Source organism: Hemiscyllium ocellatum, chromosome 24, assembly GCF_020745735.1.
Source record: "Hemiscyllium ocellatum isolate sHemOce1 chromosome 24, sHemOce1.pat.X.cur, whole genome shotgun sequence".
NCBI lineage: Eukaryota > Metazoa > Chordata > Chondrichthyes > Orectolobiformes > Hemiscylliidae > Hemiscyllium > Hemiscyllium ocellatum.
Genome location: NC_083424.1, coordinates 39,614,423 through 39,638,169, shown reverse-complemented (window position 1 = coordinate 39,638,169; position 23,747 = coordinate 39,614,423). Strand labels below are relative to the sequence as shown.

At 38.4% G+C, this 23,747-nt stretch overlaps 1 protein-coding gene across 1 annotated transcript in view; it reads right to left on the bottom strand.

The window, feature by feature from the left end:
• ksr2 (kinase suppressor of ras 2) overlaps positions 1-23,747 on the bottom strand; it is a 434,890-nt gene that overhangs the window by 217,893 nt on the left and 193,250 nt on the right. Inside the window, exon 5 of the mRNA XM_060844153.1 lies at positions 21,867-22,048. Coding sequence (XP_060700136.1) covers positions 21,867-22,048 — 182 coding nt within the window. The remainder of the gene's footprint in view (positions 1-21,866; positions 22,049-23,747) is intronic.

Here is a 23,747-nt window from a genome sequence, read left to right as displayed (position 1 = left end):
ACACAAGACTGTTAGCACACGAATCTATGCCAACTTTGTATCAGGATATTCAATGATTCGTGAATGCATATAAAACAATGAAAGCATCTAGATCAACATATTGTTCAATCCACTCCTTGGAAAAATATAGCAGCAAACCTATTGACAATGTATAGCGAAGATTAGTATCGGAGAACATACTGCAAATTCTGACAAATTGTTTCAAGACGTGTATTAAGTGATCCGCATCATATTATCAACCAACTATCCACACTCAAACAATCTATCAAATGTAACTGTACATACAACCAATGTTCTTCAAATGCAAAGCAACAAAGGAAAATGTTGCATTGCATTATAGCATTTTTGTGTAACTCCAATTGAGAAGGAATTACCTTCACCAGAAAAATCTATACTCAGTGGCCATGTGCAAATAACATTGCCAGCAACCAACTGTCTAACCATTCTGTGGTACAGAACAGTCTTCTTCAAAAACCAAGAGAATGAAAGAGATACCCGAGAAGCAAGCATGTAGAGAACAACCAAAACTGCGCACTGGGCAAAGAATGTGAGTTAGAAATGCAAATACAAGTACAAATGTTTGGATACCAGCAAAGGACTAAAACATGCAACCAGCCTAGAACAATGAAATCATTACTGATCATCAGGATACACTACAAAGGAACAGATGCCAGCTCATACCAATGTACAGAGAGCCAATCCTGCATGAAAAGAGTGAAGAAGAATGTTCTAATGTACACAGATGCTTGAGAGACAGCGACCAGTAACAAGGCAATCAAGTTGTCAAATAAGTGCAGAAAATCACACATACTTTATTTGATATGCAAATGATCACCAGATCAGGCAGCACTGTGGCACAGTGGTTGGCACTGCTGCCTCACAGCGCCTGAGACCCGGGTTCAATTCCCGACTCAGGCGACTGACTGTGTGGAGTTTGCACATTCTCCCCGTGTCTGCGTGGGTTTCCTCCGGGTGCTCCGGTTTCCTCCCACAGTCCAAAGATGTGCGAGTTAGGTGAATTGGCCATGCTAAATTGCCCGTAGTGTTAGGTAAGGGGTAAATGTAGGGGTATGGGTGGGTTGCGCTTCGGCGAGTCGGTGTGGACTTGTTGGGCCGAAGGGCCTGTTTCCACACTGTAAGTAATCTAATCTAATCTAATCAAGATGAGATGTCAAACCTCCACAGCATTGCACTGAATTTTGAAATGTTTGTCTTGTAAACTTTGGTTTATTTGTATATACAATTGTCAAATTGATTGTGTGTGCTGATGTACAACCATGTATAACTGTTCTGATAAGTTTTATCTTTGGAAAAAGGGACAACGTTTCATGGTAGTATACCTTTAACAGTCATGCTCACGATATCATTACTGCATCATAGTAAACGACCTGAGGGTATAAAGATCTCATTATTCTCCTCACCTTGTGGATTACTTGAAGTATGATACTCTATGGATATATGCTGTCCCCTGGCTTAATGTTAGCCCAGGCATGAATGTGATATTTGTATACAACAGTTTGCAGTATCAAATGTCTTTTTTTTCAAAAATGCTAGTAATTTGCACTATAGGAAATGTCAGAAGCATTGTTGCATCAGGTGAAGTACCCTGTACAAGGCAAACTCACATCACCTCAAACTATTATAGTTTTATTTTCTGTTTCTCCACTGGAGAAATTTATTTGAAATTATTATTAAACGAGCATCAGTGGTTCAAGGAGGCAACTCACTTCTACCTTCTCAAGGACAACCAGGATAGGCAATAAGTATTGGCACAGCCAATGATGTCTGCATCTCATGAATGTGTAAAATAAACTCTTTGTTTATGAATAATCCTTCTGTTTGGAGACATTGGAGCAATCTTATTTCACTCAAAAGACCAATAATAAAGGGCTAGAGATCACTCCTCCATCTTTTGTTTGGAGGCTGTCAATCATCTACAGAGAGGGCACTAAGAGAACAGTTGAATTGCAACTGGCAGCACAAACATAAAAGATTTGAGCCTTGAAACTACCAGCAGAATTTGAATTGTCTTCAGAGGCAGAAAAAGGAAGGAGCTAATGTCGAATACACTAGCTGACTAGCTGATCACAATTTAAGGACTAAGTGATTTTTTTTTGGCATGCTACCTTTAAGATATACAGTGCTGAAGAAAATGCAGGCTAGATCCATTAAAATGTTCTTGCAGGTTAAGACTACTTACGTTTGAAAGAATCTTGATGAGTAACGTGAGCTAAACGAACAATGGAATGCAAAAGGCCATGAATACGAAATTTACAAAATCTACCGATAAGGATAAAAGTATTGAAATTTTTACTCAATCATTTATTTTCTGATGTACACCTATTTCATTTTTGCTGTTCAACTTCAGAAGCTGCTCCAAGTTTAATGCCTTGCTTCTGGGTTTGTTCAATAAGGAATTGAGTTAATGATAATGTTGTCAATTATCTTTATATTGCATGAATTGATACCAATCAATTAGATAAGTGATTGATTGATTTTTGCCCAGTGGCAAATGAGCTAATATGAAATTGAATTGATTGAGACAATTTAGACTTGTGTTCACTTTTGAGGGGTTAGTTTTAAATTGCAAAAGAGAAATGGAAAGTGTAGCATTTCACTTTAGAAGGAGTGAAGCTTCAGAGAATTAAGACATGAGATAGTTAGCCTAAAGTCATAATTGTTCTTGATTTTACTAAATTTTTAAGAGTAAAGTATTTGATATGAGGAACTCCTGAACCCTGTGGTGTATGGTATCCGTGCACTATAAGGGGTCCTGGTTGTATCATGTGTCTGGGTTATTCTTATCAGAAAGGAGTGTTTCAGATTTGTTGTACCGGCACATAAAGGACCAGATCATTCCCTCTTCTCCTGGAATTGTGACCTTAGGTGTTTCCTGACTGTGGAATCCCAAACCTATCACATCCTGTCATTCCCAGGGAATTTTTATCTCTATGTGTGGACAGAGATGTCTGCCACCTCCTTAGGTAGGCACAAGGCAGCAATGGGTGTGGGCAGGTGCCATAACAGACTGGTTAGAAGTTCTACCACAGTTCTCTGCGCTATCAACTCTATCCTCTATGTTTGTTGGGCTCCCTGGCCATTATTCCGTCATTTCCCATGCCCCCTCCATGTTCAGTTACATTTTTCATGTCTCTTCCATAACTCCTCTTATCATCTCTATGCTCCCTTCATGACTCTGTTCCACTACCATCACCACCATCCATAAACCACACCGCCCACCGTACCCTGCAATCCTTCCATGCCCCTCATGCATTTTCCATATTCACTTACCAATATTCACCACATTCAGAACAAACCAGCTATTGACAAGCCTGGCATGGACAATGCACCTGAAACTAATGCAACAAACTTTACTAAAACAAAGGCTGTGAAAAAAAATAATCAACCAATCAAGTAGAATGGATGTATCAACGTCAAAAGCTTTCATCCACTTCACAACTCCTAATCTTTTACAAATAAACCACATGCGTTTAAAAAAACACATTTTTTAAAAACTCATTACAAGATAATAAAGGTGATAATCAAACAAAGCTTGCACTCCCTTGTAAGATGTGTCCACAGACTCCACTCAGCTTAGTAATTACCATTCTTGGATCTCAGCCACACATTCATAATGAAACCACAGGACAACTGCATCCATAGCAGCAGTGGAACAGATGATAAGACATGTGATTCTCTAGCCCTTTTTGTGGAGAACTGCACCCTTACTTTGCAACAGTACACCCCTTTCAAAGAATCATGGAATATTACAGCAGTAAAGGAGGCAATTCAGCTCTTTTGTCCACACTGGATCTCTGTAAAAGTATTTCACCTAAGGCCACTTCCCACACCCTTTTCCCTGCAACCCTATACTCATATTATGATTGGAGACTTTTTTGCAGTCACAAATCTATCAAAATCTCAAACACTTGGCTAACAAAAATATTAACAGTATATTTATCTATAAATCAACAGCGTGAGATGTGTAAGATAATGGACAATTGGTTATTCCAAATTGTCTCACTTCAAATATGTGTCTCCATTTTATACTTTTTGCCATTTAAAAAACAAAGGACATTGCTGCATTCACATGAATGGATAATTAAAATATACATATCTCTCAGCTCTGAATAATCATTCAGTGAGCTGGAAGAATACAAGCAAACTCTTAAAATTGCAAATGCACATCATTGAATAGAGAAAGCAAGAAATAACTTTGAGCAATGACAGAGTGATGGGAGGTGAAAAGTCAACCTCCAGCCTTAAGAATCAATGTTGTCAATCATCTTTATATTGCATGAATAGCTTTATATCTACGTATGTTTGTTGTCACTTACTGTGACATTTTCATGTCAGGAAGCAGGATGTTACTTTTGGCTATGTACCAAACTTTTGAGGCTTATGACAAATGCTAAGGGAACTCAGAGGAATTTATAAAATTGCTGGTTGAGCTGTACCAAAATGCTTGTACATTCTGATTCTGAAGAACTCTGTCTTCAGTCACTTAGAAACGAAGGAGTATTTTCCTGCCTACATATTTAAAGGAATTTTTGAAATTGAATTGTTAGTCTCACTAGATTAATGTCTCTATAACAAGAAAATAAATCATTTTTTGCACAATTCAACATCCACTTTTACAGATATTAGTATAATCCAATTGAAAATGTATGTCAGATGGATTTAGCATGTAATAAAACACTATTGAGAGACTTTGTAGATCTGATCATGAGTCCTTTTTGTTGTAGTTCACAGAGATGATATTTGAGTAGATTCTGTCATACGTTTGAGTAAATAGATACTAATTTCTTCAAGAGATATTTTGTTCGATGTAAGTTTAGTTCTATCTCAAAGATACCAATTCTTATTTTAAACAGAATTTCCATGTTTTCAGATTCTTTCTAACTGAATTAATTTATAATCAAACCTTTGACAAAAACATTGGTAGAGGTGGTTAAAGTGGTGCTTACCCAAAGAACCAATATAGTACAATTCCTGTTGAAAATAGACTGCTCCTAAGCTGTAGCTATGTCCCAAATGAAAGCTCCAATAACATTTTCCTAAAAGTTAATCCAATTTCTCTATATATTTTCCTTTGCACAGTATTCATTGAAAAATACTCATAACTAACTATGAATAATTAAGAACATTCACATTTAATTATTCTTAAGCAAAAAAAACTTGTCTTTTTTATGGAATTTCCAAAATAAATAGTTGAAACTGGAGTTAGGAACATAGGAATAGCAGGTGGCCATTCAGCTCTTCGAGTCTGTTCTGCCATTCAATACAATCATGGGTGATCAATTACAGTGGTGACCCGGAATCCAAACACCCTATTGTTCAAACTACTTGGAATTAGAACAATTATTTCGAGAAAATTTTGCCCTAAAATCTGAACACATTTTCAGAGTCCGAACACCACATACCGTTCAGGTTGCACATTATTTGTTCAATTTGTCCTGGGAAGTAGTCGTGAAATCATTTCTCGTGTGTCCATCACTAGTTTATTCATGTTTTCACCTTGATTTGTGCTTTAGTTTTTAATTATCACCCTTGCGCATTCACATGGCACCCAAGAAGAGCAGTGAAGCAAATAAGTGCATTCACCATTAGCACTCCTCACAAAGGTAAATGAAGTTATTTTCATGTTAGTATATTTATTTCTTGTTTTTATTATTATTACTTGATATTTAGGTCATTTACTCATCTTATTTTACCTTAACCATGTGTATTTGCAGTTAGAAGTGTCTTGAATTTTTTTTTGGGTCCAGAAACGGATTAATTCACTTTCCATTATTTCTTATGGGGAAAATAGTTTCGGAATCCGAACTTTTCGCAATGCGAACAGCCTCCTGGAATGAATTAAATTCGGATTCCGAGGTACCACTGTACTTCAATATCCTTCACTCACCTTAACCCTGTACACCACTGGGAATTGGAAGTCTATCAATCTCTACCTTAACTATGTCCAAAGACAGAGCTTCTTCAGCTCTGTGTGATGCAGAATTCCAAAGGTTCAAAACACTGAGTGAAGAAAAATCTTCTTAAGAGTGCTTTCCTCCTTATTTTTAAATTGTGTTCCCTGATTCTAGACTCAGCAACCAGGGGAAAAGTCAGACCTACACCTATCTTCTAAGTAGTTTGAAAATGTCAGTGAGGTCACCTTTCACCCTTCAAAACTCTGGAGAATACAAACCCACATTGCCCAATCTCTCTTCATAGAGCAATTGCACCAACTCACAAAAAAAATCTGGCGAACCTTCATTGCAGTCTCTCTCAGACAATAATATCCTCACTGAGATAATGAGACAAGTTCTCCAAATGTGGTCTTATCAAGCCTGGAAGATAGTCAATATGTTAGGGATTATCTCCAGACCTCCTTCAACACTCGGACATATACATCATCAAGTCTTGAGAGTTTTTCAGCTTGCAATCCCATTGACTTCTCCAGCACAATCTTCTTAGTGATGCAAATTTCCTTGTTGCGGCAAGAACTTCCACATGACTTCTTTTGAAATACACAGTCTCCCAATCCAGGAAGTCTTTATCAGTAAACAATAGTGTTCGAAGAATGAAATATGCTGGACAAAGGTAGTCAAAACTACTATTGATTTTTCAGAAAGTTAATGGAATGGCAGAAATCAAGTAGACAGTAACTTGAAAATGTAAGCATGCAAATTTAATAAGTTCCCAAAACAATTTCCAATCAACAGGTTCACGGTACAAACTAGATTGGATGCTGGGTGCAAATCTTTTCTCTTGTCCATTGAAATAACTATTTACTGTGTTTCAGCATGACATAACAATAGAGGGGGGTTGGGAAAAGAAGAATGAGAGATTTGCTTTTATATAATGCCTATCGCAACTTCAAATCATCTCAACATGTTTTACCACTTTTATTCTATTGGCCATCAATTGTCAACTGTAAATGTTTAAATTAAAGTGAATTCACATAGAGGTTAATGCTCAGCTCATAGCGAAACTTGCAATAGTAAGAAGACGACAACACCTAATCAGTGAGACTGAGACAAGGCTTTATTATGTGCCAGAATATAGGATATAGCTCGAGAGTTGCTAAATTTCAAGTTTGATCAGTAAAATAAAACTAAACAAACCATCTGGCCCTCCATTTGAGAAAAAGGAGCTTGCTTTTATTGCTCTATGTTATGGGAAGTGTGATACACTTCTAAAAACAAGTTACTGAAACTCATTGTCTGTGGGGCACATACTGCTGCTTTGTTCAAGGTGCGGGGGAAGCTGTTTTTGGTGGCTCGGCACCAAGTGTTATATGTAGAGTGACAGTTGTTGGTGACAAATAGCTGACTGGTTTGTGCAATTGTGACCACATTTGGATGCCAGAAGTCATCAGTTTGACAACAGCTCTCTGACTGGCTTTTGGTTAGCTGAACAGCTTATAGGTGTGAATGATACAGAGAGAAGCCTTTGGACCTCTGGAAAAGGAGATGGTGTGTCTCTCCAACTGTAGTAAAAATATCTGAAGCCTAAAGAAAGCCAATTATTTTCTTCCACCATTTGCTATAGGCTGTTCCCTTTAACTAATAACTAAGGCACTTTATAGTTTGTGTTCCAATTGCTCCTGCAAAGAAGTGAAAAGAACCTGGATGAAAGAGACTGAAGAACAGAAAGCCAAAATGATCACCTTGGTGAACCTTATGGACTAGTGCTTTAGTTCCAAGATTTTTTCCCTCCATCCGTAAAACCAAATGTTTTTGTTTGTCTGTTTGTATGTTGTGGATAGGGGTCTCAAAATAGGGTTGCAGTTTAACTGGTAAAGCCACATGTTGATAGTCCGTAGTTGTTCAATTGTAATTAGTATTTGCTTATTTTATATAAATAAAAACTAGGAAATACTTGGTCAGAGCTTTCAGTTTGCCTGATTCTATTGAGAGGTAAATCAGGGGCTTTGCATGCTTTGATTAAATAATTAACTTAGAAGGTGACCCTAGGAGTACAGGCTAACATTGAAGAACTTAGTACAACAGTTTTTTTCACATCTAATGGCATTTCAGTGTTTCTGGCTGCAAACAGATCCTTCTTTTCTTTGTCCTGAATTCAAGATGATGAAATGACTGAGTTAAAGTTTTAGGCTCAACCTCACTGTCCACTGAGTCACCCATCACAATGTGGTGAGCAGCATCTACCCCCACATATCTACTTGAAAAGGACAAAGGAATGGAAGAAGCTAGTGGTGACAGAACTAGAGACTGGAGGCTGTTCCCAAATTGTAGGAGGATGCATTTGGTGAGGCACTGAGTGACAGTGAGGGCTTGCCTATGTTCTTTAACAATGTAATCTTATGCCCAAAAGCCTGATTTTCATGCCACAGTTTAAACATACAAAAACATGTATCACATGACTCACCTGCTCAATGTTATTAAGTAAAAAATGAGGTCTGCAGATGCTGGAGATCACAGCTGCAAATGTGTTGCTGGTCAAAGCACAGCAGGCCAGGCAGCATCTCAGGAATAGAGAATTCGACGTTTCGAGCATAAGCCCTTCATCAGGATCACCATTCCTGATGAAGGGCTTATGCTCGAAACGTCGAATTCTCTATTCCTGAGATGCTGCCTGGCCTGCTGTGCTTTGACCAGCAACACATTTGCAGCTGCTCAATGTTATTGACAGTACTGATGGGTCCATGATCTTGTTTTGCATTAATAAATTTACCCTCTCTCTTCTGGCTCCTGACTCTACCATGAGACCAAAAGCCAGCTACTTATTAGCACTTTCAAGTTATAGGACCTGTTGGGGAAACAGTTAACTTGATTCAATTCCTGTGGTCATCGGTTTCCTAATCATGGAAGAAATCATAAGCCACAAATGGTGCAGTGTTTATACTAGAGGGATGGTAGCTACATTCTGCCACGAAGGTTCTTTCTCATTGCTTCAGCTTTCCACAAGAAATGTCTTAGAAATCATGGCTTAATCCATGAGTTTGTTGAAAGGGTTATTGTCTGAAGATTGAAAAATAGATGAAGTCCTCTCTTGCATTTGCATGGGAGGGGTCAGCCACATAACAGTTCAAGGCAGCTGTAATCTTGCGAGGCACTGACAGAGTTACCCTGTGCAGGAATTGTAGGAGAAAGTGAGGATTGCAGATGCTGGAGATCAGACTTAAGAGTGTGGTGCTCTCAGTAATTGATTATTTCTGCATTGTTTTGGTCTTGTAGACAAATAAAGTTCAAAAGATATTCAAAATATTGTTTAAATCTATACTGTGGTTTTGTGATCTTTGCAAAGCTGAAGCAGTTAGGGAACCATGATCTTCCAGTTATGAATATTCCGATTAGCACATCTCTATTGTTTGGTTCTAGAGAAGGAGAAGGCTCCAAGGAAGCATGAAAGGCTGGAGAGATTGCAGCTTGGATGCTCTACTCAAACCTATCCTTATGCTGATGCTCAAGAAGGCAGTTCACCACCACTTTCTCCAGGCCATCTAGGAAAATCACAGGAGGGCCCACAAGCCTCATTCCTGATGAAGGACTTATGCCCAAAACATCGACTCTCCTGCTCCTTGGATGCTGCCTGACGTGCAGTGCTTTTCCAGCAACACTTTTTCAGCTCTGATCTCCAGCATCTGCAGTCCTCACTTTCTCCATCTAGATCTGTGTGTTTGTTTATGGCGTTGTGGTTGGACTGCCAGACCTCTAGGAATTCTCTGGCATGTCTTTGTTTAGCCTGTCCCAGGATAGATGTGTTGTCCCAGTCGAATTGGTGGGTTTTTTTCATCCTTGTGTAGGGCTACAAGGGAGAGAGGGTCATGTCTTTTTTGGCTAGCTGGTTTTGTGTATCCTGGTGGCTAACTTTCTTCCTGTTTGTCCTACGTAGTGTTTGTGGCAGTCCTTGCATGGAATTTTGTAGATGACGTTGGTTTTGTCCATGGGTTGTACTGGGTCTTTTAAGTTTGTAGGTTTTTGTTTGAGAGTGTTGGTGGGTTTGTGTGCTACTAGGATTCCGAGGAATCTTGGTAGTCTGGCTGTCATTTCTGAAAGTTCTTTGATGTACGGTAAGGTGGTTAGGGTTTCTGGCTGTGTTTGGTCTGCTTGTCATGGTTTGTTCTTGAGGAATCTGCAGATTTATTTTTTGAGTATCCGTTCTTCTTGAATACGTTGTATAGGTGGTTCTCCTCTGTTTCCCGAAGTTCGTCTGTACTGCAGTGTGTGGTGGCTCATTGGAATAGTGTTCTGATACAGCTTTGTTTGTGTGTGTTGGGATGGTTGCTGGTGTAGTTAAGTATTTGGTCAGTGTTTGTACAGAAAACCGACGAACACTGACCAAATACTTAACTACACCAGCAACCATCCCAACACACACAAACGAAGCTGCATCAGAACACTATTCCAACGAGACACCACACTGTAGTACAGACGAACTTCAGAAAACAGAGGAGAACCACCTATACAACGTATTCAAGAAGAACGGATACTCAAAAAATACAGTCTGCAGATTCCACAAGAACAAACCATGACAAGCAGACCAAACACAGCCAGAAACCCTAACCACCTTACCCTACATCAAAGAACTTTCAGAAATGACAGCCAGCCTACTAAGATTCCTCAGAATCCTAGTAGCACACAAACCCACCAACACTCTCAAACAAAAACTAACAAACTTAAAAGACCCAGTACAACCCATGGACAAAACCAATGTCATCTACAAAATTTCATGCGAGGACTGCCGCAAACACTATGCAGGACAAACAGGAAGAAAGTTAGCCACCAGGATACATGACCCTCTCTCCCTCATAGCCCTACACACGGAAGGAAAAAAACAATCATTTCAACTGGGACAATACATCTATCCTGGGACAGGCTAAGCAAAGACATGCCAGAGAATTCCTAGAGGCCTGGCACTCCAACCACAACGCCATAAACAAACACATAGATCTAGATACCATCTATCAACCCCTCAGAAAACGAACAGGAAATGACATCACCACAAACCCCAGGAACCCCATCCTGGAGCAAGATATAAATAGAAAGCAGGAGGCAACAGCTTTGCTTCACTTGAAGGTCGCCACTGATGATGTTACCTAGCCAGGTAACGAAACGTCTGGATATCAAACCTACAGCACGACGTGCAAATCTACACCCTAATGCCAAAACTTAGTGACAGTTTTCTCTGCGTATCAAGGTTGATGCTAGCAGACTTCTATAAACAGGTTCAGGTAACAGACCCTGGCTCTGTACATGTTTTCTTTTATTTGTTCATGGGATGTGCATATCTTTGACTGGGCCAACGTTTATTGCCCGTCCCTCAGTGGCCTGGAGAAAGTGGTTGTGAACTGCCCCTGTGATCATCAGCATCAGGAGAGGTTTCAATATAGCAACCAAAGTGTAATCTCTCAAGCCTTTCATGCTTCCTTGGAGCCTTCTCCTTTCCCAGAACCAAACATTAGAGATATGCCAACCGGAATATTCATAACTGGAAGATCATGGCTCGTAACAGCTTCAGCTTTGCAAATGACCACAAAACCACAGTATAGATCTAAACAATATTTTAGATATCTTTTGAACTTTATTTGTCCACTCGACCAAAACAATGCAGAAATAATCAATTACTGAGAGATACAACAACAAAAGTAATGTTGCTTTCACAAGGACACAAGTGAAGAAATAGACTTCCTTTGTAACACAGTGTAAATGCTCATCCTTTTGGCATTTATTCATACACTCTTGATGTCATTAGGGGAAGAGTGCCTCTTTTAATTAAAATTGCTCAGGGTCACACTTTGATGCACTGTATTACTAAGGAGATTTCAGACTTTTCTATCCAACAATATGCCGACAAGCAGCAGTCGACTTACGTCCATTTCTGAGGCTTGCCATTGATTTATTCTTTAGTTCGTGACATTGTGAAACTTTACTCAGGTCTATCAGAGGTAAAAATCAGCAGAGGTATGATCCTGGCTGTTTGTCAAGGCTGCTAATCGTGCTGTCAGAGCTATAGCAGGTTCCTGCTGGAAGAGCCAAGTAAGTTTGAAACAATTTTGTTTTAACCCTCTAACTCAGAAATAATTCATTATTGCTCATTATTGCTCAAAACTTACCCCGCAGCAATTGAAAACAATGTCCAAAGTGGACGCTTCATTCCACACAAAAATCATCTTATTGATTCAATTGTCATTTTTTAAGTTCATCACACAGGTGGTAGGAATAAACGTGAGCGCTTTAAAAGCAGAGTCTATTTGGCCATCTAACATAATTAATTACTGAAAACATATGGGCTTAAATTTACATTGATCTCTCACCTACTTAGATGGAGATCCAGCCTGTAAAAGGAAAGTAATCAATAAGAAGTTTTTGAGTTTCTCTTTAATCATAGTGGATAAATCTGTTGTGTAGAAAATCCAAGCAAACACAAAAAGCATCAGTGTTCCTTATAAAGCTGAAATTTTGCAGATAATGGGATAAAGCTGCATCTGTTTTGCATTAAGGGATCAAAACATAACACAGAGGAAACAAGTTGAGATAATGGATTAATCTGATGTGATAGACTGGTGGTGATTTAATCTATGCTCAAAACAGTCCAGGAGTTTGAGTTCCCAACTGTTCTTTTACAGAAGCACTCTTATCTGAAAATGTTTTGCTGGAAAGGCACAGCAGGTCAGGCAGGAGAATCGATGTTTCGGGCATAAACCCTTCTTCAGGAAGAAGGGCTCATTCCTGAAGAAGGGCTCATGCCCGAAACGTTGATTCTCCTGCTCCTTGGATGCTGCCTGACCTGCTGCGCCTTTCCAGCAACACATTTTCAGCTCTGATCTCCAGCATCTGCAGTCCTCACTTTCTTCCATTGGCACTCTTACCCAGCTTCACATATCTTTCACCAATTTTAAAATGGACAATACTTATACAATTCATGGTTGGGCCATGGATAGTGTTTTAGAATGGAGAGGTCTAGGGGTTCAGATACATAATCTTTTGAAATTTGCATCACAGGTAGACATGGTGGTTAAGAAGACATTAAGCACTCTTGCATTTATTGCTCAGACCTTTGAATATAGGAGTTGGACACCATATGGAGGTTGTACAGGAATTTGGTGAGATCTCTTCTGAAGTACTGTGAGCAGTTCTGGTTGCCGTGTCATAGGAAGGATATTATTAAACTGAAGAAGGTTCAGAAAAGATTTACCCAGGATGTTGTCAGGAATGCAGGGTTTGAGTTATAAAAATAGACTGTAAAGGTTGGAACTTTTTTCACAGGCGCGTAGGAAGCTGAGGGGTGACCTTATTGAGGTTTTTAAATCATGAGGGCCATAGTGAAGGTGAATAACAAACGTCTTTTTCCTTAGGTTGGGGCATCATTTTAAGGTGAGAGAAGAAAGATTTAAAAAGAGATTGAGGGGCAACTTTTTTTTTAACCCAGAGAATGTGGTGGATGCAAGTGCAGTTACAACATTTAAAAGACATTTGGATAAGTTCATGAATAGGAAAGGTTTGGAAGGATATAGGTCAATCGCAGGTAGGTGGGACTAGATTGGTTTGGGAACATCGTTGGCGTGGACTGTTTGGATTGTAGGGTCTGTTTCCCTGCTGTATGATTCTATGACACTATAAACAGTCATTCAGAAAAAAGCATCAATGGAAAGATTCAAGTAGATACACTGTCAGCAGCCATGATAAGTTATCAACAAAAAGTTAAGCAAGGGACCTACCAGTATTTAAGAGGGTAAAATCATTACAAGTGGAAAATGTGAAATTGATGCAGCCTAACTCCCAGAAAATATTGGCTGAATTGTTCTCCAAATGAGCTCAACTTTTACAACTAAATAAGGTTTTAGTCTGTAAACAGTTAGGACTCTGAAGTTGAAGCAGCTTCCCGAGTTCCAGCTACTTTTGGATTAATATATATTGTTCAGGAAATGTGAGGGGAATTTTATGAAATATCTGTTGGAGAAGGCAAGTTTGGATCAGTGTCACTATTCACCATGACAGCATCCAAAGTGAATATTTAGAGAATTATGAATAATCTTCTCACAGAGCCAGCTGCTCCCCTTGCACTGCTCCTGAGACAGACACATTTGACAAATATTTCAAATGCCTTGTTGATACTTCCCATGTAAGATGGAAAACAGAAAATATATTGAAAAGTACAGCAACTTAATCAGAATGTGTGAGAGATGCTTGCAGTTCTGCTGGAAATATCCACTAAAGCATTAATTTCTCTGCTATTCTGGTTTTACCTTTTATTTGTAACTCAAATGCAAATTGTTCGAATCAGATTGCGGGAAGATAAATTTTGTGCTTTGGCATGAAAACATGCATTCAGTGATTTAAGCGAAATGCAGTTGGAAAAACATAACACGACAGGGCTTCAAATTTAAGAGATAGCTAAAGATTTGATAGGAATTATATAACATTAGGCCTGAAGTGGTACAACATGCATAAACACTACATCTGGTAAATGGTGGCTTAAATGGAATCACTACTGCTGAGAGTCTAGCAGTTAGGTGATGTTATCAGTGGTTGTTAATTTGATAAACCATTTTCTTCCTGCTGGCCAAAGCAGCTGTTTAAATTCGTCTTCATTAGCATCTTATAAACAGAATAGAAAAAAAACAGACAAACATTTACTGATTGGCTAGTTTATGTTATTTTACTAGCAAGTTAAAACAGAAACAAAAAAGTATATTTAAAGTGTGAGGAAAGGAGTTTTATGCACCTTTATGCATTAAAAGGTTATTTCATGATATCACTGATATTTATTGTTCATATTTAAGTGCCCTGAAGGTCGTGGTGTGTTGCCTTTCGAACCACTGCAATTCACTTGGGGTAGGTACACACACACACAATACCTTTTGGAAAGGTGTTCCAGAATTTTGACAGCCACAGTGAAGAAATGGTGACCTAATTCCATTAAAGGAAATCAAGTGATGGTGGTGTGTGATTTAGAGAGGAACTTGCAGATGATGATGTCCTCATGCTCCTGCTGCCCTTGTTCTTCTATGTTGTAAAGTCATGCATTTGGACAATGCAGTCAACAAAACTTTGCTGAGCTGCTGCAGTCTATTATGGAGATGGTACACACTGCTACCACTGTGTGTTGGAGCTGGAGGAAGTGAGTGTTAAATGGCATGAATGGGGTGCCAAGTCCATGAGCTGCTTTGTCCTGGATGATATTGAGTTTCTTGATTACTATTGGAGTTGCACTCATCCAGGCAAGTGGTTGGGTTCATGGCTGCCATCATAGCTTTGTCTCTTGAAACAAATAATGAAACCCAAATGCCATAGGTCAGTGGAAGTCACAAAATAGGGCCTATTTTGCTATTAAAGTGGAACCGTAGGCAAGGTGACCAGTCTCTATATTTTTTTTTAAATTTAACCTACTTTTCTACTCAACTGTTCAGAAATATTTTTACACACCTATGGAGCAGGTGGTACTTGAACTTGGGCCTCCTAGTCAATAGTGTAGAGGCACTACCACTGCGCAAAAGAGGACCTGACCCACCTCTTTAAGGCTGCAAAGTCTAATATGGAAACTTTATAAGTGAATTGTTGACTTATTGCTACTAGGCAGATGGCTTCCCCAAGTGTTTAAAAATGCAGCACAGAACCAGACATTTGTTTAGAAAAAATGAGTTTTGCCTCTGTAATGAAAATAATTGAGTCAGATTGATCCAACAAGTTGGTTATTGAGAGTTGGGAAAGTTCTTGACTCCATAATCCCATCTCCTTTGTGGATGTCCCCTTCTTCCCTTAGTTCCATGTTGGGGAGGCAAAGGGACTGAAGTAATCTCACTGCCTCAAGAGGCAGGCCATGTGGCAATAGAGCCAATTGCTTGGCAAGTGTGAAAGAGATATAGAAGGACCACCTTTATTTACTGGAACTTGCCCAAGCTGTATTCATGACTGTCAAGCCTTCAAGTCCTCACTACTCATCCATGCCCTATCACATCTCTCATGCCTCCATCATAGAACATAGAACAATATAGCACAGGAACAGGCCCTTCAACCCATCATGTCTGTGTAGACTATAGTGTCATTCTAAACACCATCTACTCATATCTTCCATGCCCATCATGTAACCTCATATTTCCCATGACCCCTCTTTACCTGCACATTGTCAATGCCCTCAATGTCATTTTCATGCCCACATGAACCCTTCATACCCATTTTTCCAGCGTTCATTACTGAACCAGTGAGCCATTGATAAGTCTGGCAAGTCTTTGAAACGTTGATTAAACTGACACAATAAATAAGAAGGTTTTCAAAATCTGTTATGAAAAATACTACTCAGCTTACAGCTTCAAAAAAAAAGTCAAGAAATTGCAGCTATTCATGGACTCAATGACAAGACATATTATCAAATTTGCCACACTTAACCTTGTTATAAATAATCATAGAACATCAGAAAAAAAGTGATCTGATAATAAATATGGAATGCAAACAAAGCTAACACACCTCTCTGTGGCTATGCAAACAGACTGCTGCTCAGAGTTAAATGGAGTAGTCACACCAAGACCCCAGCCAAACACTCAATGATGACATCTGGCAACTACATCACAAAATGAAGTCGATCAAACTCTCTGCTTCTCAAACTCTCACTCCTACTTTAAGACATTCCTTAAAACCTCCCTTTTTGACCAATCCATCTTAATATTTCTTTTTGTGGCCTGCTGCTGATTTTTGTATAATAATTGCAGCAAGGGATATTTTATAGTTTTAAAGGTATTATGTAAACACAACTTGCTGTGGTTGTACTACATAGAGTTAAATATGTGTCTAGATTTCTGCATGTTAATCAAGAGTTTTTTCCCTATTTTCTGATAAACTTTTAAACATTAAGTTTGTGTTTTCATTGCAAAATGTGTTTCTCAATATGCTTGATTACACATCTGGTGATCATTAATCCATCTGGAGAGGTATGCTTTGCATTTATTTGACAAATTGGTTATCTTTCCTCTACATGCTGTCACTCAACATCACTTCACAATCATCATCAGAGTAATCTTTGTCACTTTCTTTGGGCACAATGGGCTAAATAGTTTTATTTTGTTTCATACTGGAGATCTGGTTATCAGCTAACTCTCACTCAATTATCAATTATCTTGGTTCCATGATTGATATCGACATGAAATCTTGCATTGTTGGGTTCAAATGGAACTATTTACTAGGAACGGCTTCAACCATTCTCAGCTAGTTTCTAATCAACCTGTTTAGAGATTACTAAATACCATCAGAGCAGGTGGAACTTGAACCTGAGCCTTCTAGAGATAGGGACAGCTTAACCACTGTTATCCTTTATGCCACATGCATTTTAGAAACAGAAAATAAAAAAGAAAACACACAAAGCATTCTGAATCATTTTACTGAAGAGTGTTAATTATAATTAACACCTTGAGTTACAGTTTCCAAATGCTTCAAGATCTTGCCTGAAAATCTGCTATTTTTATAGAGGCTCAACACACGTTGTGCAAGAAATAAATTTCAGATGAATGTTATAAATGCTTTTCCTTCATTATCTAAGAGTGTCATTTTGATGAGATTTATAAATCCTTGAGTAGAGGACACCAAAAGTAATAAAAAGCAAGGAGTATTAAAACACTGAAAATATAATTCTTGATGCAAATGATTGTTGGATTTATTTATTAAGTATGTAACTTTTTCCACAGCATAAATATCCTCAACCCCAGCAGTTGATCCCCTGCATAAACAGCCTTCATCTGGTAGAAGATTAATTGCTCAGACCTCTACCTGACAAAAATCTTCTGCATTCAGAGCCAGCACGACAGGATGAATCATGGTGGCAGGATAAGTATTAACACATGAATTAGAACATATTGGTCTAGTTTTGAGTCTACAATGTGTCATGTTGCATCCAGAACAATTAGAGTTTAATTTGCACCACGTTTTGTCATTTACAATCCCGTCACATGGTCATTTCAGGTTATCATTTGTCGATTAACTAATTTCAATACATTGCTTGCTGACACAGTAACAATGTGAAATGTTGGCAAAGACAGCATGTTCATTATAGCATGTTAATAGATACAATTAGAACAAAAAATTCTGCTGACACTTCACTTTTTCTTGCAAATGATGTTCTATATAAACATCAACGTCTATATTTGTCAGAACAGTAGCTTATATTGCTTACTGCTGAAATACTTGGAAATGTACAAACCTTTTTCTCGATTCTTTACTCAGAGTGGTAAGGGCGGGGAAAGTCCTGCCTGCCAATGCAGTTAATTCAGCCACCTTAGAGGCATTTAAACAATGCTTGGATAAGCACATAGATGATGGGATAGTGTAGGGGGATGGGCTTAGATTCACAAGTCAGGCGCAACATTGAGGACCAAAGGGCCTTTTCTGTACTATTGTTCTATTCAGCATGTGTAAATATTTAAAATGGGAAATTCAAACGATCTAGGCTTGCCACACAGGGGTTGTACAGCGGCTCATGGTGCCAGAGACCTGGGTTCAATTCCATCTGTAGGCAACTGTCTCTGTGGAGTTTGCACATTCTCCCTGTGTCTGTGTGTTCCCTCCTGTTTCCTTGCATGTTCCAAAGATATGCAAGTTCAGTGGATTGGTCATGCTAAATTGCCCATAGTGTCCAGGAATGTACAGACAAGGTGGATTAGCCATGGGAAATGTGGGGTTAAAGGATAGGGTTGGATCTGGGTGGGATGCTCTTCGGAAGGATGGTGTGGACTCAATGGGACAAAAGGCCTGTTTTCACACACTGTGGGGATTCTATTCTATGATCTATGAAATGAGGGTCATAAAGGTTTAACTCAGACTTCCAAAAGAAGTCTTTGCCAACAACTTGACATGAAACATCCAATGAATTTTTCTCGAGGAATATAGGAACGTATTGTACATTAGCTAACAGATTTTTATACAGATATGGTGGTGTTTTAAAAATTGGGTGGTGCAGTGGGTTTAATTCTTGCCCTTTTACTGTTGGGGTGAAAATTTTTTCAATGAATTTAAGCAATCCAAGTCAAATGAACTCGATCAAGTGAATCCAGTCCATTGAAAATTTGTAAGTAGGGCTATTTGTATTCAAAGCAGTTGCTTGCACCAATCACGATGTTACTAATGTCCGGCCCCACAGGGGCAATATTAGAGAGACACACTGCTGCTCCATCAATGAAAGACAGAAGCTGGTTTAGCCTACCTATCCAAAGTAAAAAACAAAATCAAAGTTGTGGTAGTTCTAATACGTCACTGTGTCACTTCTCAAATAGAAACAGATCTCCAAGATTGATTATAGTGAGATTTGATACTATACAGCCTAATTACAGCACTAATGCAAGATCTAGGCAGGACAGAGGTTAACCAAGCAGTCCGAAACCTCAAAAATAGCACTGAGCAGGTAACACCACACGTGGTCTCAGTAAAACAAGGAAGGTCAAAAACATGTCGCCCTTCTCACACTTCATTAAATTCATTCAACTCCAAAGCAGGCTACAACTTTTAGACTCATATTTGCAAAACACCTACTGCATCAAATAAAGATACAGCTGGAATAGATTTCCAATATATCGAAATACAAGATGAATTTTGGACAGGAATATTCTTAAATCTAATCTCTACATTTTACTGATGATTTTACGAACTTCTGATGTATTAAATGAAGACTGCTTGAACACATATCTTCAAAGTAATCTATTCTATGTGTATATGAAATGATTAAATGAGAATTTCATGCATACATACTACCATTGTTAATTTAGTTGGATTGAATTCATATGCAATAATATTAGTTAATTTTAATTTCTTTAACAATGTCAATTTGGTAACTAGATTTCAAGATTTTATTTTCCTACTCCTCTGGTCTGACGTTCGGAAACATATCTCAATTTTATCATGCCTCAAATCAAAGTTATTGAGAATTTCAAAAAGTGGAACTCCTGGTAGTCCAATACAGAAAGTATATCATTTTCACACAAGGAAATATTCTGGTTAGCTATTTCCCAAGATTTTGTATGTGTTAGAACAGTGTTCTGATATGGTCCCAAAATGAGCTTTGAACTCACTGAAAGTAGTGCCTCAACCAGGTAACATTGCACATTGATTCAAAAATCTTCGTGCTCGTATATATTTTTAGATTCAACCTGAGAATTAAAATACTGTTACATCAAATTTCAGAATGGCCTCATGGGATACACAATGGTTACCTGCCATCAGTGTAGCAGAAGAATCTGTACATATTGGCTTATGTCAATCACCTGATACTTTAGTGTCCCAATATCAATGCCACATACCTGAATCATCATCACTAGTTCCTTATTTCAGGTACATGGGTGAAGAAAAGTATCAAATCTTGTTGACTCTGTTACAAGGTGTTCAGTGATAGATTGATATAAGCTGTAGTCCTCCTAGACTGCAAATCATTAAGTGTGCCACGGATCCATCTCTTAGCTTCACCTTGGATCTTACAAATGGGACAAAAGAAGCCCCATTGTAGCAAACTTGGAAATTATGAACCATGAAAGAGAACATGCCACGTGTATAACTAGGCATGGAGCATTACCATCATTTAAGAAACACAACAAACACAATTTTGTCCTATGCCATTTTTCAGTACAAACTAGTTCAGACTGAAACTGGCATCCACTATGATCCTCGATACCGATATGAATCAAAAACGGAGGCAAATATCCCTTAGGGTTAATTTTTTTCTGTTTTCCAAATAAAAGCTTCTATTCTTACTAATAAGTTCTATTACTATGCCTATTCCAAAATTAAACATTTGTAAAAATTTCCTGTCACTGCAAACACATGACAGACTTTCAGCATAATTACTAGAGTTGACTGCTCCATAGATTTAAACTGGATGAAACTCCAAAACTTTAAACAATTCTAACTGCTACCATTTTAAATACTATATTTTCAACAACACTCTAACTTGTCTTCTGAGAAAATGATAGAATTTTGTTGTAGTTTGGTCCATTATTGACAATTTCTTTACAAAATCAGCACTGCAACATTCAAAAACCTTCAATATCCTGAAAACTAACCTCTGTTCTTCATCCTAAAATACATGTCATAAACTTATTCAATGAGTTTCCTTGTCAGATCTTGAACTGGATGTTACTCTGCTGTGATTCTTATGACATGCTTAACCTAAAGTAAGTGATATAATGTCACAGATTCAAATATCTCACCACTGAAAACCTGTTGTGGCTTTAACCAATATTGATAATCTTCCAAACAGTCCATTACTGAACTAACAATGACTCCTTAAACATAGGTGCGAACAGACTCAAGAACAGATTCTTCTCCACTGTTATTAGACTTCTGAATGAACCTCGCAAATTTTAAACTTAATGTTGTTCTTGCTCTTTGTGCACTTTCTCTGCAGCCATATTATTTTACCCTAATGCACTTTGTATGGTATGATGTGCCTGTACTGCATGCAAAACAAAACTTTTCACTGTATGTGGGTGTATGTGACAATAATAAATCAAATCAAATCAACATCCTTTACAAACTTATCGAACTACATATGTAATTTTTTAAAAGTACAACAATTGATTATATTAGGAGATAACAAAAACAGAAATTGCTGGAAAAGCTCAGCAAGTTTGGCAGTATCTGTGAAGAGAAATCAGTTCCAAGGAAGGGTCACCGGACCCAAAACATTAACTCTGATTTCTCTTCACAGATGCTGCCACAGACTGCCTGAGCTTTTCCTGCAATTTCTGTTTTAGTTTCTGATGTGCAGCATCTGCAGTTCTTTCAGTTTTTATATAATATTAAAGGGCAATGGGATTAAAGATAAAATGGCTTCAAAAATTAAAAATCAATGTCAATATTACATCAAGAGGAAGCGGCAGAAATTTGACCCTAATGGACCTTTGTTCATCCAATGACCAACTGACCAATGTGATTACTTACTTGATGAGAAATTGGCTTCAGTGTGAACGGGAGGAGTAGAAGGAAGAAAAGATGGGTATCCCACAAAGAAGGACCGCAAAGACCGTTCAGAGAGTAGAGGGGAGCGCTGAGCAGGGATGTTCTCACAGCTACCAACACTATTGTGAATCTTCAGATTTAGAGGTTTGTTCTTTTTCTTTGCTCTGACAGAATAATAAAAAGGCAAGAAATCAGTAAAAAGCTATTCACATGTTAAAAACTAGTCTCAGAATTATAAGAAAGACTCTTTACTTATAAACTATGATGACCCGAGCTGGGCACTGAAAGTGGTGCAAAATCTTTCTGACACTATTCATCTTTGATCGGGTTTTATTGCAGGATTAAGTGAATTTCTAGAACCCATTATGAAGAATTCAACAAATTGAACAATGAAAATATCTTATAAAATAGTGAATGGACATATTTAAAAAACCATGCAGTTCTCCATTTCTCAGAGAAACCGAGCAAAGGCCACGACAACGGATGAATGGGCACCGCACAACAATCAACAGACAGGAGGGTTCCCTCCCAGTTGGGGAACACTTCAGTGGTCCAGGACATTCAGCCTCGGACCTTCGGGTGACCATCCTCCAAGGTGGAGTCTGGGACAGGCTGCAGAGAAACGTGGCCGAGCAGAGGCTGATAGCTAAGTTCGGTACCCATAGCAGGGGGTCTCAACCGGGACCTTGGGTTCATGTCACATTACAGGTGATCACCATTGCACTACACACACACACAGATATTCCTACACATACACACACACACGTACACACAGACGCGCACACAGACACCCACACACACTTTATAGACACACACACACTCCCACACGCACCCCCTCACAGACTTAAGACACTCTGCACTCAATACACACACACACACTTTCTCACACTCACAACCCCCACCCTAGACAGACAGACAGATACATACACACACACACACACACACACACACACAGGCAAAGACCCACATGCACACATATATTTTGTGGGGTGAATTTGTACTTGTAGAGTTACATTGTACTTTGCTCAAAACCTGCATGCATTTGTGTAGAACTCTAAGCTCAAAAACTGCATGAATTTATATAAAACTCTGTTATCTCACTTTTTAGATTAGAATCAATCTAAACATCATGGCATAGACAGAGAACACAGGGGACCAACACCTTCAACATATTGTCTAGCTATCACCATTGTTAACAGCTAATCCGAGAATGCAATTTTAAAAAAAAGTTTTGTGATTTACACATGAAAGAAGTGAAACTATCACTGTATTCTAACAGATGAAAAGCTTAACAATTTTTCAATGTATAATTTCAGTTACATCACACTAAATTTTTGCTATAAATTCTGTGTTACGATCGAGCCCTCCACTATCACCTGATGAAGGAGCATTGCTCTGAAAGCTAATGTGCTTCCAATTAAACCTGTTGGACTATAACCTGGTGTTGTGTGATTTTTAACTCCATTTCTAAAGTATCTAAATCCTGGATCAGTAAAAAAAGTGAAGTAACACATCAGAAAATTGAAATTTCCCTGCAAGCAAAGAATAAATGTTTTTGTTTTAACTGAAGGATTAACCTCAAAACTTGTTGCCTTTTAAAATTCACCTTTTTAACAAAATCTTCTGACTTTTCTCCTCTCTGGATATAATTTGTCACCAAGAAAAATGATTAGATATTTCATTAAGTTAAAGGTGACATTTAAGTGCAAATTGTTATGACCTTTGAAGTTAATCAGTTTGAACAGTGTATGTTTATGGAACACCTCTACTGTCTGTAAGAATAACTCTCACCTTCCAGTTGCTTGCCACTTCAATAAACCACCTTCCTCCCATCCTAACCTTTCCATTCAGGACATTCCTTCA